Source organism: Miniopterus natalensis, chromosome 3, assembly GCF_054644295.1.
Source record: "Miniopterus natalensis isolate mMinNat1 chromosome 3, mMinNat1.hap1, whole genome shotgun sequence".
Lineage (NCBI taxonomy): Eukaryota > Metazoa > Chordata > Mammalia > Chiroptera > Miniopteridae > Miniopterus > Miniopterus natalensis.
Genome location: NC_142083.1, coordinates 35,133,367 through 35,149,825, shown reverse-complemented (window position 1 = coordinate 35,149,825; position 16,459 = coordinate 35,133,367). Strand labels below are relative to the sequence as shown.

At 38.8% G+C, this 16,459-nt stretch overlaps 2 protein-coding genes across 2 annotated transcripts; both read left to right on the top strand.

The window, feature by feature from the left end:
• The first annotated feature begins 228 nt into the window (after positions 1–228).
• Positions 229–14,979, top strand: AK6 (adenylate kinase 6). The gene is made up of 5 exons (XM_016213906.2): positions 229–395; positions 2,356–2,448; positions 11,581–11,639; positions 11,750–11,895; positions 14,509–14,979. The coding sequence occupies exons 1-5, from the start codon at positions 368–370 to the stop codon at positions 14,699–14,701; spliced, it is 519 nt and encodes a 172-aa protein (XP_016069392.1). The 5' UTR covers positions 229–367; the 3' UTR covers positions 14,702–14,979.
• Positions 2,359–4,284, top strand: TAF9 (TATA-box binding protein associated factor 9). The gene is made up of 2 exons (XM_016213904.2): positions 2,359–2,448; positions 3,246–4,284. The coding sequence occupies exon 2, from the start codon at positions 3,263–3,265 to the stop codon at positions 4,055–4,057; it is 795 nt and encodes a 264-aa protein (XP_016069390.1). The 5' UTR covers positions 2,359–2,448; positions 3,246–3,262; the 3' UTR covers positions 4,058–4,284.
• Positions 14,980–16,459: the final 1,480 nt, after the last annotated feature.

The following is a 16,459-nucleotide window of genomic DNA, read 5'->3' as shown; positions in this document are numbered from 1 at the left end:
GCTCAGCGCCGAGCCTCTCCGAGGTCCCGCCTCCCGGGACCTTCCACACCGCTCGGCGCTTCCGCGACACAGCGCGAAGGGCGGGGGCCGCCAAAGGAGCGAGTGACTTAGGTATCCAGCGTACTGCCTGACTCGAATCGCTGTCTCCCCCTATTTCCCTGTCTGGAACCCTGCGGTGATAGTGTGTCATAGAAGGCCCGGTAACCAGTGGTCTGTGACTGGAAGGCGGAGATGGATCACGAGCGCTGCGCTGGGCCTCGATGACTCTGGGGCCACAGGCGCTCGCCACCGCTCGCCCCTTCCGGCTCCTCCCTGTTGTGCTTAGGGCCCTTGTGCCGGGGTTTCCAGAGCCGTCGAGTTGAGGACCATGTTGCTTCCGAACATCCTGCTCACGGGTCAGGGCGCGCGGCAGGGCGGGGCTGGGTGGCGGGGCAGGCCGGACGCCGAGTGTTCTGGGGCTTCGGGCGCCCGAAGCGGGAGCGCTCAGTGTTTCGCTCCGAGGCTAGTCGAGGGCCGCCTGGCGTGGCAGTTGTTGGGGCCCCGAGACCCGGCCCTCGGGACCGTTGCGCGGGAGGGGGGAGGGGCCCGGGGCGCCGGTTCTGTCGGCCCGTGGCTGCTCGGTGAAGTGGAGCGAGGTAAACCAGTCCAGCTCCCCGTTCCGGCAGGCTGTCAGATAGTTCGGAGTCTGGTTTTTGTGTGTAAAATGGATGTTGATATTTTTTTGGGCTGGGTTGTCTTTGCCTTTTGGCGAGATCCTGTTAGTAGATCGGTTAGCAGCGGGTGCCTAGTCCTTAGGCCTTCCTGGGCGGTGTTTCATTTTTCCTTGTATCGCGAGTGAGCGTTCAGTAAGAGAGTTCGGATGCTTGTGGCATGGGGTGACTCATTTGCTCTGTATATATGTCTGTTGAGTTAACACCAGAGACTTTTTTTTTCCTTTTTCTTCCAAGAAGAAAGTACATCTCCCGAGCAGACCTGGTCGTCTCGTGTAGGGATGCGGTAGTGCCCGCGGGGTGCCTTCTGGGTCTTTGCATCCCTGCTCTTAGGGGCCTGTTACGTGTGAGCGGAACGAAAATGCCGCGTAACGACTTGAGCTCGGTTTTTAAAATTTTTCATGGAAAATCTAATGAGTGTAGACAGTATTGTAAGACAGCGATTTTGAAACGTTCTTTGTGGGGAAAAAAGCCATAAAGTTTTTATCGCTTTAATAAAACATAAGTTTGTTGGCCTCGCACAATTTTTGTCTGTTTCTGAGCGCTGCAGGTTAACCTCAACAAATTAATGTTTAGCCTTTGAGATTTTGTAAGGGGAAAATTGTACAACATGTGAATTGTTTGGGGCAGACAGTGTCCTGGTTTTTAATATTAAACCATATTGTCAGAAACCTGAATGTGAGCATTTTATTGACAACATGGTGACTTCAGGGTTCAAACTTGATGTATTATAGTGGATTTGAGGTAAATGTTACTGTCTTGTATATAGAGACTTGATTTATCCCTGTTATCTTGGGTTATAATGATCCAGTTTTATTATTTCAGTGGCATTAAACCTAAACGTGAACAGCTGAAAATTATGCCTTTGATTATCTTGAAATACAATAGATACTAGAAAGGGAAAGTGAAAAACCACGTGTAGCATTGCCGTTTATGTAAAAGGGAATGTATATATGCACAGAATATGTACATGTGTGTGTATATATACATATAGGATGTTATCGGATATACATATGCATGAATGTATACCAAACATATGCATAGCACTTCTTTGGAAAGATATATAAGAAACTTGTTTACCGTGGTTGCCTCCAAGGAAGAGTATAGGGATAGTCACTAGTGGAAATGCGATTTGTCTTTCATACTGCTTAAATTTTTTCCATGAACAATTCCTTAATTTTAAAAAATAAATAATGATGTTAATTTATTTGAGATGGCTAGTTTTACTCTGGAAATTTCCATGGTGGTGGCAGGCAGTCTGTGAATTGATATCAAAGTCACCCAAGCTCCACTTCCAATAGAATCAGATACACTGGTGAGGTTCTGACATCCCACAGGCTTTGGGTATGTTGATTCGCAGAGAATGGCTAATTACAGAATTTTATTTCAGTTGTAAGAATTTTAAATTTAGAGAGAAACACACACATACATCAATTTGTTGTTCTACTTATTTATGCATTCATTGCTTGATTCTTGTATGTGCCTTGACCAAGGATCAAACCCACAACCTTGGCATATGGGGACGACGCTCTAACCAACTGAGCTACCCAGCCAGGGCCTCATTTGCTAAGAAAAGAAGGGCAGATAAGTGGGTAAAGTCTAATAAGTATTTCATGAACAGTGTTTTCTGTGGCTTGTCTTACAGGTACACCAGGGGTTGGAAAAACCACACTAGGCAAAGAACTTGCATCAAGATCGGGACTGAAATACATTAATGTGGGTGATTTAGCTCGAGAAGGTAAGGGACATTTTGGTGTTAAATTTGTTTTTAAAAAGAGAGAGAGATAATGGAGTATTAGTATTATACTGTGAGAGGGTACAAAAAGCAGAGAAAGATTGGCATTAAGGAATTTCTACTCTGTTGGGGACCCATAAAAATTGAAGGTGTTAAGTAATTAAAGCTGTGTCCTGGTTATTTTGATCATTACATTGCCTCCCAATTGGCTAGCAGTTCTTGTGGATAGTAATAATTGGGAAGGCTTTCATGAAAAGATTGATCGGACTTAAGGATTTGTAGAGTCTGAATATGAGGAAGAGGGAGAATGTTTTGAGATAGGTGAACACATAAAGGTTGAGGTGGTGCTAAGCATGTCTATGGAGACAGTGATTATATTGATATCACTGGAAGGAAAGATTATTCTGAACTCAGGCCGCAGGACATGACTGTCCTATGGGTTTTTTTCCTAGCTTAATTTGATAGTTGCATGTCTGCACGAAACTGCACATATTCCAAAATGATACGTTTTTACTTATTTTACCGTTTCCCCTCAATCTTTATCACTTCGTTATTGTAGCTTCATCTTTTTATATTCTATAATGATTTGTACTGGGTAGAAACTCAGTGAATTTAAGTAAAGGGAACTTTAAGTGTGCCTCATTAAAATTAAAAAGATTTTATAAATATTAACATTTTTAAAATTTAAATATGTTTTTAAACATATGACATTTAAAAATTTTTAAGTTCCTGACAGTTGCTACTAAAGTAACTATTTCAGGTTTGATCTAATGTACATATTTTTTTCAAATGATCTAAAGTCTGATCACCGGATATCATGGAGTCTGGCAAGATGGCTTCTCCCAAGAGCATGCCGAAAGATGCACAGATGATGGCACAAATCCTGAAGGATATGGGGATTACAGAATATGAGCCGAGAGTTATAAATCAGATGTTGGAGTTTGCCTTCCGATATGTGACCACAATTCTAGATGATGCAAAAATTTATTCAAGCCATGCTAAGAAAGCTACTGTTGATGCAGATGATGTGCGATTGGCAATCCAGTGTCGTGCTGACCAGTCTTTTACCTCTCCTCCCCCAAGAGATTTTTTATTAGATATTGCAAGGCAAAGAAATCAAACCCCGTTGCCATTGATCAAGCCATATTCAGGTCCTAGATTGCCACCTGATAGATATTGTTTGACTGCTCCAAACTATAGACTTAAGTCTTTACAAAAAAAGGCATCTACTTCTGCAGGAAGAATAACAGTTCCACGGTTAAGTGTTGGTTCAGTTACCAGCAGACCAAGTACTCCCACACTTGGCACACCAACCCCACAAACCATGTCAGTTTCAACTAAAGTAGGGACTCCAATGTCCCTCACAGGGCAAAGGTTTACAGTACAGATGCCCACTTCACAGTCCCCAGCTGTAAAAGCATCAATTCCTGCAACATCAGCAGTTCAGAATGTTCTGATTAACCCATCATTGATTGGGTCCAAAAACATTCTTATCACCACTAACATGGTGTCATCACAAAATACTGCCAGTGAATCATCAAATGCAATGAAAAGAAAACGTGAAGATGATGATGATGACGATGACGATGACGATGACTATGATAATTTGTAATTAGTCTTGATGCATGTAACATGTATACTTGATCTTGAATCCGCTGTACTGAGATTAAACATGCATGCCAGATGTTTTCAAGTTGTGTTTTAGAAAACATAATAGTATTTAATGAGTAAATACAGTTACCATAGTTTTTAATTGAGATGTTGTATTTTCTTTAATAGAATTTATAATGGATTTTCATTAGCCTTTAAGTGTAAGAAATAAAGTTGTCATCAATTTGATTGTTGGTACTTTGGCAATTACATTTTTAGAAGCAATTTTACCCATTATCACCAACAGGAATACTAGTTGTAACAACTTCAATTGTTGCAGTCTGTTCATGACGACTAGAGTGTCATCTCTAGTGTCTTCCGATGTTTAAATCATAGTATGATCTCTAGTATATGTCACTCTTACAGGCCAGTCTCTCATATTACTGAAGTATAACCATGTTTCCTTTTTGGAGAGAATACTTGGTCAGGATTTTTATTCATAGTGAATCCTCATCTGTTTGGACTTATCTTCCTCAATTGCCCAAGTTCTTCCTAGGTCCTATTTTTCAATACCTTTGGCTATATTTAAGGGCCCTGATGTGTCTCCCATTATCTCCTCACTTTAAATTTTTTCTAGTATCCCCTTTTCAGGTCAGTTTTTTGCATTTTTGCTTGCCATATATTCTTGATATAAGTCACTGTCATGCTCATATGTGTGCGTATATATATATTTTTAATCCTCACCCGAGGACATGCTTTTATTGATTTTAGAGAGAGAAACATCAGTGTGAGAGCAAAACATTGCTTGGTTGTCTCCCACATGCACCCTGACCCTGGATCGAACCCAAACCCGGGTATGTGCCCTGACTAGGAATTGAACCCGTGACCCTTTGGCATACAGGACGATGTTCCAACTGAGAGCCACACCGTCCATGGCTATCATGCTCATATTTTTAATCCAGGTCTGGCATTTAAGTTATAGTTAGTTAAACTTAGGTCATTATTGGCTATTGTACATAGCTCGTAAGTCTCCATTTTATACCTCTGTGAAATCTGGTTTTGTTTCTTTGCCTGTTGAACTTTACAGTTTTTGACAAGTGATTTGACTCATACTGTAGTCATTTTCAGTCATGTCTTCCAGTTTAATCTCACCTATACAATTTAACATTGCTTAACATTTGGCAATTTCGGGAGACATTTTTGGTAGTCACAACTGGGGTTAGAAGAGTTGCTAGTGACATCTAATGGGTAGTGATTCTGCTGGAACTTCCCACAATTCACATCTTCCACTCCCATAAGAGAATTGCCAAACTCAAAATGTCAGTACTTGAAGTTGAGAAACTGCTATAAATAAGACTAAAGAAAAACAAACAAACTGGTTTTAAACAACTAAGTGGATGTTTATTGCCATCCTAATAATCACATTGAATTGCTCTATTACAGTTGGCCTTCACAGCATGGGTTTGAATTGCACGGGTCCCTTTATATGCGGATTTTTCAATTGACGTGCAGTTTGCATCCATGGTTGGGAATCCGCTTATGTGGAGGGCTGACTAGTATACATGGATTTTTTACTTTGTGGGGGTTGGTCCCCTTAAACCCAGCATTGTTCAAGGGTCAACTGTAACTGACCATCTTTATGCCATTTAGAACCCTGGCAGGAAAAATCAGTTGGGAAATTAAGGTTTATGAAACTATTGAGAGTCTTAAACATTGTGTGACTAAGAATGCTTTCCTTATCCCTGTTCTTCCAGTCTCTCAGATTCCTCCTCACTTGATATCCTTTCCCATATGCAATCATTTAATTACATTTAGCATCCTTAATTTTCCTGCCACCAGTTTATCAGTCTGAAGCCTCTGTTCCTAACCCCAGGATGTCTGTACGTCCAGACAAAGTAATATATTGATACTGGATCCATTTCAAATAGAGGTTGTAAAGCATAACTGGGCCCTCAATACTTATAATCTTGATCTGTTTCTAACCTAGTGGTTGGCAATCTGCTGCTGTTCTTATAGGAACCACTAACTAAAGATTAGTTCACAAAGCCTAAGTATTTACTATCTTGCCCTTTCCAAAAGTTTGCCATCCTCACTCTAACCTCTCATGTGTCCCATTTTTCCTCCTCCACTGGAAGACTTTGAAACTAACTTCTCCATTGGCTTCTCTAACACTGTCCTCTCCCTCCCACCATATACCTCTTTCCATGTTTCATTGCAGCCATCTTGTAATTTTGCCCCTCCCTCTAGTAATCTCACTCAGGAATAGTCACTCCCTTTTACTGATGACTCTTAAGCTTATAATTAACAGCCCAATTTCTAGACACTTAAATTTAGCCCTCTGGATCGTTCCCAGACACCTCCAAATTAGTGTGTGTAAAAAGCACATGCTCTAAAGTTATCCCTGACTCCTTGCCCACTCCCAATTCCTGTTCCCCCACAGATCCAAACACATTCATACTACACAGATCCAGTTGGCCTTTAAGTCTTGATGGTCTGTCTGAAAAATCCCTATGGCTACTATCCCATTCCTAAGACTTGGTGCTGTGTTCCTGTGGTACCCCTAGCCCATTCTCAAGACCTTTGTGCTGAATCTCCTACTCTTCAGTATCTCTTACCTTCCTCTTTTACACCATCATGTCCGTTATAATACAGGGAGTGGGAATAACATGACTTGAACTTTTTACTTATAAAGTCCACCCTCCTTAATAAATTATAGGAGATTATGAACTGGCCCCAGTCTACCCTCAGCCTTACCTGCAGCCACTCTCCCCTAGGTCCTCTTCAGTTACCACAGTGAGCTATTGTTTCTCAAACACACTGGGAATTTTCCACCTTCATGTCTTTATATATGCCTTTCCCTTACCTGTAGATGCCCTTGTATGCCTTACAAACAACTCTAAAAAGCCCAACCCAAATGTCACATCTTTGGTGTTAACTACTCTAAGCAGAATTCATTGCTCCTTTCTCTACATAGAAGGCCAGGTGTCAAAGTATTCAGTCCTTCTAAATCAATTAACATGTACTGATTGCATTATAGTTATAAGCTTCTTGGATTGAGATAAATATGTTTCTAAAGGAAAAAAATCTGGAAATGTCTTAAGTATAGGCAACAGCATCAAAATAGATAACTAGCATCCCAGTGTCTTCAAAAAACAGCTTTCAGGTATAAATTCTAAGATGGCAGTAAAGAAAACATGATTTTATAGTTTGACTAACAGCAGCTAGAGAGGCCGTCTAAGGTAAGAACTTAGCCTTTTAACTCTGGCTCCACAATTGATTTTTTTCCTGCAAGTAATATAACTTCAAATAAATTACAAATTTTGTTCAGAAAATATAATAATTTTCTAAGCTTTTGGTAATGTAAAGCAAGCCTCTCATCTGTGCTAGATTCAGATCCTGTGTATAGACAACTATAAATTTGATCTCAGATTGAAACTTTCTGAAGTAGTGTAAATTTTTCTGCATTTTTGGGAAATTTGAAATGAAGTTTAGAATCCATCCATTTCTGTCCATTCCCTATAATACAGGTTATAATCATCACTTACTTAAAATTCTATAGGAACTTTGATATGGTATCCATGCTTCTGGAGATTCACTTCCTTCCAAATTGTTTTTACAAATCAAAATGAGTTTTAAAACCTGAAATTGACCACATCATTTCATGCTTAAAATGCTTTCGTGATTTTCCTTTGCCTTAGGCTAACGTCTAAACTCACTGCAGCCTTCAAGGCCCTTTTGACCTGGCCCCAGTTTACCTGACCCCTTACCACCTACTTCCTAACTATTCTGAAAGACTTTCCCTCCTTTAAAGAGTCTGCCCTCCCTAGTCTCTCTGCCTTTGAATATCTTGATTTCTCCTTTAAGAATAGTCTTCCCTACCTCCCTCCCCCCCCCCCCCCCCCCGCTAGCTTACTGCTTCAATTTTCCACTTAGAAGTCACTCTCTCCAAGACTTTCCTGATATCCCTTGTTTATATTCTTAACATAATAGGTGCCACTCCTGTTGCTCCCATAGCACCATGAACCATAATATTAAAATTTCCAAGTTGCTTACCTGTCCCCTCTCATTTTATTGTAAACTCTGTAAGGACTATACTTGTTTTTCGTGTTTTTTTTGTTCACTATTACATCTTCATTACCCCTAAGTCACTGGTACGTAGTGTTTGATAAAATGGCTTTTGAAATGAATGCTTGAAAGCTTGGATTACACTATTTTATTAAAGTATAGTGTATTAACATGATTTAACATCCTGCATTTCAGTATTGCAGTACAGACTTTAAAAGTTAATGCTGAAATAGTTGTCTGTATATTAGACAGGATATATTTTAGAAGATTTCACTAGTCTTTTAAGAGTCAAGGGTTTAGTCCTGGCCAGTGTGGCTGGGTTGGTGTGTCGTCCCTTACACCAAAAGGTGGTGAGTTCAACCAATTCCCAGTCAGGGCTTGTACCCAGGTGTTTTTTTGTTTGTTTTTAAAAATACATCTTTATTGACTTCAGGGAGAGGAAGAGAGTGAGAAACATCAATGATGAGGCATTGATCCACTGCCTCCTGCACGCCCCCTGCTGGGGATGGAGCCCGAAGCCTGGGCATGTTCCCTGACCAGGAATTGAACTGCAATCTCCTGGATCATAGGTCAATGCTCAACCACTTTGCCACACCAGCCTGGCTATACCCAGGTTTTGAGCTTGATCCCCTGTCTGGGTGTGTAAGGAGGTAACTGATCAGTGTTTCACTCTCACATCGATGTTTCTCAAGTCAATAAAAAACATCCTCTGGTGAGGATTCAAAATAAAAAAAATTTAAAAAGAGTCAAGTATTTAAAATATGAAGGAACCTCAGCATTTATCTACTGCAGACTCCCCACACAGTACAGAATCAACTATAGCTATTCTTAGATTTTGTGGCCTGTAAAAAAACCAACAATACTGTAAAAATAATACACAGAAAAACTACTCCAAATTCTACTCATTTCCATCTTTTGTTTTTCTTCCAATCTTTGTCCCTATTTCAGACAACCTTGAATTCTTTTTGTTTTACCACGTATAAGCGTTTATCATGTTGCTGTTTAGTCTATACTACATAGTATTTTTAACTACCTAATACTTATTTCTTGAACTTTACTTAATTACATAGTATTTCATCAACTTAGTATATCAAGATTTAACTATTTCCACTATTGAACATTTTTTTTGAACATTTTTTTTTTGTTAATCCTCACCTGAGGGTATTTTTTCCATTGCTTTTTGAAAGAAAGTGGAAGGGAGGGGGGAAAAGGGGGAGAGAGAGAGAAACATTGATGTGAGAGATACATCGACTGGTTGCCTCCCGCATGACCGGGGCTGGGGAGTGAACCCACAACCCAGGTACATTTCCTTGACTGGCAATTGAACCCGAAACCCGGTGGTCTGACACTCTTAACCAGTGAGCCAGGGCTTACTGAACATTCTTAATTATCACAATCTTTTTATGATTAGAAATTAAATGATAGAGCCCAGCCAGGCGTGGCTCAGCGGTTGAGCATCGACCTACAATACAGGCGATCAGGGTTCGATTCCTGGTCAGGGCACATCCCCGGGTTGTGGGCTGCAGCTGATCAATGGTTCTCTCATCATTGATGTTTCTATCTCTCTCTCTCCCTCTCCCTTCCTCTCTCTGAAATCAATAAAGATATTTTTAAAAAAGAAAAAAAAATTAAATGATAGAGGAAATCCAAATGGGTAGATTTTTCTTTTTCAAGTTATTTTTAAAATACATTTCTAGAGTTGATTTACTATATATGTACACATTCAACTAACATAACAGGCATATAAAGGCTTATTTTAATTTACACTCTTTAATAGCTGGGAAGTCCAACTTGCTTTTCATATATTTTTACTCTCTTTTCTGTCCTGTGTGAATTCTTATTGTTAAGCTTTTTTTAATCTTGATTTTTAAGGTCTTTGTATAATCTACATTTCAGTCCTTTGTCCTACAAAATATTTCTCCCACTCATTTCTGTTACATTATTTTTCATTGAACAGAGATTTAACATGTTTTAGTCATTATATTCCTTCACAAACTCAAACGAATCATTCCTTTACAGATTATATAAATTTTTTACTAGTTATCTTTGTAATTAAGAACTTAGCCCTTCAACCCACCTAGTTTGTGGCATAAAGATTTAGATTGTTTTCTAAATTGTTAACCAGTTTTCCCCACACCAAGACAGTTTAATTTTCTAGGCTGATAGAGTTTCTGCCCAAGGAGACAAAGGCCACATTAGGGAGCTGGAGAGGTGGGTGGCTGGTACCCTGAATCAATCCAGAGACCCTCCAGACAAGATAAAGTTACAACTGCCTCTGGCCTTCCACTAACCCTCGGGACTACCCTTTTTTCAATTCAGAACTTATGCTCATTTTAACCTACTTTCAACCTATGCCAAAATATTAAAGGGGGAAGAGATGGGAAGACTGTAGCATGCCCTTAGGGATAGCCAGAAGGATGATCTTAGCCTGCTTTATTACATACCTCCTAGGGATTCAGGGGAAGATGGGATTGGTATGTCTCACCTGCTGAAGTAAGAAAGACTCACTTTCAAAGCCAGCTTTGATTTGTTGGAATCTTTTTATTTTTTATGAGTTTATTTGAACCAAGCTGAAGATATGCTGGGATGCAAGATCTCAAATGTACCCTGGGATGCTGTTAGATTTAAATCTGCCTTCTTTAGACTGTCCATCATTCTTGTTTTGCCTTCTGAAATAAGACATTTAACCCTTGACTTTTGGGGATGTTGGGTATCTAGAAGTAAAGATACTGCTCATCAGGAGCATCTGGATACTGACTCTCCTTCCCCAAACCCTGTGAAGATGTGACCTCAATGGCAAAAGGGCTCATTTCTGGAATCGAGAACCTGTTTTCAAAAAGTTTCATATCCTTGGCTACAAAGTTTGGAACTTAATGTGTGTGAGTGTTTGTATCTATGAGCCCCCTCTTCCCACTAATCCATGGGTCACCAAAAGTAATGCTGTTCTCTTCTAAAAGCCCCACAAATTCAGAAATTAGCTGCTATTAATTCTTTAGTTGGTTTCAACTTTTTAAATAAATGATAGCCCCTATATTGTTTTTAAATGTTTTATAGATTTTAGAGAGAGGAAGAGGGAGGGAGAGACAGAAACATCCATGCATCGACATCGATTGGCTGCCTCCTGTACGCCCCCTGCTGGAGACTGAGCCCCAAACCCAGGCCTGTGCCCTGACAGGGAATCAAACTGGGGGGACCTCGATACATGGGTCGACACTTAACCACTGAGCTACACTGGCCAGGCTGGTTTCAATTTTGATAGCTAAAACAGTTTCAGATATGTGGCCATCCAAGTTTCCCTCTAGACAAAATTTTAACTTATTGGTATTTTTCACAGTATCCATGTGATACTGTGTTAATGCCCTCCACTGTCTCTAAAAGGAGTAACTAATGATATATTTTCCTTCCTAAAGTCTAGAATTAATTGAATGTTACTGAAAGTTACTTAGAAAACACTAACAAGCCAATGTAAATCTCTTTCAGGGCAGTTATATGATGGCTATGATGAAGAGTATGATTGTCCCATTTTAGATGAAGATAAAGTATGTATAATTTTTTTCATAAAATACACATTTAAAAAAATGTATTAGGAGAGTTGACATCAGTTTTTTTAAGAAGCACTCATCTTTTTTTCTCTCCACCTTTCTTACAGGTAGTTGATGAGTTAGAAAACCAAATGAGCGAAGGTGGAGTTATTGTTGATTACCATGGTTGTGATTTCTTCCCTGAACGCTGGTTTCATATAGTTTTTGTGCTGAAAACAGATAACAGTGTATTGTACAAAAGACTTGAAACAAGGTAAGAAAGGAACTACACTGAATTCTTATAGTATAATATAAACTTTTATTTCGATTCAGAAATTGGCCAGTCTGACTGCTTTATTTAGTCTCTATGAACCAAGTCTGTAGTGCACCAACATTCCAAATCTCAAGGAAAATGACACATTTGTGTAACCGTGAGTGAGTGTCTCACATGACAGATTAAAATGTACTGTGTAGCAACCCTGCATAATATGCTTTTGCCTTAATATAAACCTTCCTAGGAAATCAGCCAAGTCACTAACACATTCTTTGCTACTGAATGAACATTACCCAAATTATTCTCATAACAGGAATGGGAAAGCTTATGAAAAACTAACAAGATAATTCAACATTTCACAAACTTTAAAATATATTTGCGGTAGTTCCTCCAAGAGAATATCACAGTCCAGAATAACAAAACAAACAAAATACATTTGTGAGGAAAACATTTTCCCACTGTCTTGATTCAAGCTGTGGGAAGATGGGGGTTCTAAGAGGAATTTAGAGGGCAGTCTCAGGAAAGAAAACTCCAGATATTGGTCTAAGGTCAGACTCAGAATTTGTGGTTCTCCCTGAGTCAGCTCTGACTGACCACCATCGGATGGGATACTTGCAAAATCCTTGCACAAAGGAGTATAGGAGCAAACACATAGGGAAAGTTAGGTTGAAACTAGACCTGAAACTTCCATCATTTTCCTCTAGTCAGTGGAAAGCCTAGACAAGTATTTGAACAGAGAATAGAGACCATATGGTACATGTGCTTTTTTCTCAAACAAGACAATTTAAAATTCTATTAAAAAATTACTGTTATGCCCTGGCCGGGTAGCTTAGTTGGTTAGAGTATCATCCCAATATGCCAAGGTTGTGAGTTTGATCCCCAGTCAGGGCACATACAAGAATCAACCAATGAGCCCGGCTGGGCGTGGCTCAGTGGTTGAGCATCAACCTAAGATCCAGGAGATGACGGTTCAGTTCCTGGTCAGGGCGAATGCCCGGGTTGCAGGCTCAATTCCCAGTTGGGGCCGTGCAGTAGGCAGCTGACCAATGACTCTCTCATCATTGATGTTTCTATCTCTCCCTCTCCCTTCCTCTTTCTCAAATCAATAAAGATATATTTAAAAAAAAAAATCACCCGGCCGGGCGTGGCTCAGCGGTTGAGCATCTACCTAGGATCCAGGAGATCGGGGTTCGATTCCTGGTCAGGGCACATGCCCGGGTTGCGGGCTAGGCAGCCGATCAATGACTCTCGGATCACTGATGTTTCTATTTCTCTCTCTTCCCCTCCTTTACTCTGAAATCAATAAAGATATGTTTAAAAAATATTTATATATATCAACCAATGAATGTATAATAAAGTGTAACAAATCAATGTTTCTCTCTCTCTTCCCCTTCCCCTCTCTCTACAATCAATTTAAAAATTACTTTTTTTCATAAATAGCCAAAGACTAAGGCATGAAAAAACTATGAGAGCTAGTCTTGTTTTTAGCCACTGAAAAGTTATATTACTTTAAAAAAAAAAAAAATAGCTCTATTCAGATAAATTCACATACCATACAATTCACCCACTTGAAGTGTACAATTCAGTGGTTTTTAGTATATTCAGAGGTTATGCATCCATTATTACTACAACCAGTTTTTGAAAATGTTCACACCCCCCCCCCCCAAAAAAACACACCTGTATCCATTAGTCACTCTCCATTTCCCATCAGTCCCCCAGCCTTAGGCAACTAGTAATTTACTTTCTATCTCTTTAAATTTGCCTATTCTGGACCTTTCATCTAATGAAATCATATAGTATGTGTGGTCTTTTGTGTCTGGCTTTTTTCACTCAGTGTAATGTTTTCAGGATTTATCTGAGTTATCAGCGTGAACCAGTACTTCACTTTATTTCCTTTTTTATTGCCAAATAAAATTCCATTATATGAATATACCGTATTTTATTTACCAGATACATGATTTGCAGATATTTTCTCCCATTCTATAGCTTGTCTTTTCATAAAGTTAATCACCTTTTAAGTAGTTCCATGTAATTTTTATTGTTGTAAGGTCTAATTCAAGTCTGAATTTTCTTTATATTTTTCACTAGCTAATTGGTTGGCTAATTTATATATCTGCCTAAAGATTACTTAAGTTTATTTTTTCAATGTCTTTGGAATTGGTAAAGTAGAAATACATCTGTGTGATCAAGTACCTAGTTAGTATATAGTATTTTAATCATATGCATTTCATTTTATTATATGCCATCTATTTGTTTCATCTGTCTATATCGTAACTCCTCTAATTCTTTTTAAAATCTGGGACCATACTACAGACTTCTTATCTCATAGCTCAGAATCTGGCTTGAGATAGGCAGATACATTTGCTAACTAAGTGGCTCACAAAATCTTGGGGGGGTGGAATCTTCAGACAAACCTAAACATTGTTCCTTAGTTTAACCCTCTTGTCAAAGAAGTCCCTCATTTATAGATGCCTATCTATTTTTAATAGGTAAAGACTATAATACATATTTTTGTGTGGTTTTTTTCTTGTATTCCAAAGTGTCCAGTTTCTGGTATGTTCCTAAAACTCCAATTAATGCTATTTGTTTGCTTCTCTTCTCTTTGCCTCCTAGAGGTTACAATGAGAAGAAACTAAAAGATAATGTTCAGTGTGAAATTTTTCAAATTCTTTATGAAGAAGCATTAGCATCCTACAAGGAAGAAATAGTCCATCAGCTGCCCAGCAACAAACCAGAAGATCTGGAGGATAATATCAGTCAGATACTGAAGTGGATGGAGGAGTGGATCAAAGATCATAACCCTTGACTTACAAGACTGGCCACTTTATAGTCACTCTTAATATTTCTCTGCCCACATCATATAAATCATCCAGTTATCAGTAAACCTTTCTTATTAAAACTGTGCTGCGGAACTAGTAGGTGGATAGTATAAAGGCTTATGTTTGGTTTTGTTTTTTTCCATGAGAAAGCTAAACAATCTCAAGTATAATGAATATAATGTTATTAAAGGTTGAGAGTAAAAACTCATTGTTTAATGCTTCAACTGCTAAAGAATAAATAAATCTGACCAGATGTGTGGATGGATATCTTTTAAGTTCATACAGAAGAAAATGAACATGATCTCTTAAAAGTCTAAAGATAAAGCATCAGTTTCCATTTTTATTTCTTCCCTTAAAAAAAAAGGGGGGGGGGGAGTGGTAATACTTACACTCTATAAAATTCAAAAGGTACAAAGAGTATACTGGAAAGGTAGGGTTCCCTTCCAGGCCACCCCTGTTTTTCACCTACCCCAGATCCCCTCCCTTAAGGAAAAAATGTTACCTGTATTTCTTTTCAGATATTTTAGGTCTGCAGAGTGCATGTGTTATGCATGTACACATACTTTTTAAGCATACCATGTAAACTGTATTTTTTCATTTAATATGTTTTGGAGATTATACCATCTCAGAACCTACATACCTCCCTATCCTTTTTTTTTTTAAATTAAGATATAATTCACATATCATAAAATTGACCATTTGAAAGTGTACAATCCACTAGTTTTTAACATATTCACAAGACTGTATAACCATCACCACTAATTCTGTAACATTTTCATCACCCCACCCAAAAGAGGTCCCATACCCATTAGCACTCACTTCCCATTCTTTCCTCCCAGCCCCCTGCTGTCATTAATCTTTGTCTATATGGATTTGCATATCTGGACATTTCATATAAATACAATCATGCAGTATGTGGCCTTTTGTGTCTGGCTGCTTAGCATGATGTTTTCAAGGTCATACAGGTAGGAATAATATTCCACAGTATGGCTATACCACACTTTGTTTACCATTCCATCAGTTGCACGATTGGGTTGTATCCACTTTGGGTATTGTGAATTACGCTATGAATATTTGTGTACGAGTTTTATGTGGATACTTGCTTTCAATTCTCTTGGGTGTATATCTAGGAAGGAAATTGCTGGGTTATATTACAACTGAGTTTAACTTTTTGAGCAAATACCAAACTGTTTCCCAAGGAGGTTGCATTACTTTACATTCCCACCATCCATGTAGTAGGGATCTAATTTCTCCACATCCTTGCCAACACTTGCTACTGTTTATAATAGCCATCCTGTGGATATACTGTCCTATTTGTTTTGATTTACAGTTCCCTAATGACTAATGATGTTGAGCTTTTTTTCATGTACCTATGAGTAATTTGTACGTCTTTTTTGGACCCCTGATCTTTTTAATGTTTGGAATGTGCTACTATTGGTTTAATCAATCCCCTTTGATAGACAATTAGGTTGTTTCCAGCTTTTTACTATTACAATGATGTAAAAAAGAATAACTTGATATGTGCCAGGCACTATTTCAAACACATTTCAAAAGTGAACTCTCTTAATTCACATGATTACCATCTAACGTAGGTATTATTACTTCCATTACAGGTGACAGAACCAAGGCACAGAAGGGTTAAGTGACTTACCCCAGATCCCAGCTAGGAAGTGTCACAGTCAGGATTCCATTCTAGCAGGCTCTTACCCATTAAGTTACACTACCTAATGCTTATGTAATTTTGT

Excerpts from the sequence above, each read along its gene's own strand:
- AK6 (XM_016213906.2), top strand. The coding sequence starts at position 368 with ATGTTGCTTCCGAACATCCTGCTCACGG. Across the intron at positions 11,640-11,749 it reads CCATTTTAGATGAAGATAAA|GTAGTTGATGAGTTAGAAAA; the intron begins GTATGTATAATT and ends CCTTTCTTACAG. Across the intron at positions 11,896-14,508 it reads TACAAAAGACTTGAAACAAG|AGGTTACAATGAGAAGAAAC; the intron begins GTAAGAAAGGAA and ends TTTGCCTCCTAG.
- TAF9 (XM_016213904.2), top strand. The coding sequence starts at position 3,263 with ATGGAGTCTGGCAAGATGGCTTCTCCCAAGAGCATGCCGAAAGATGCA.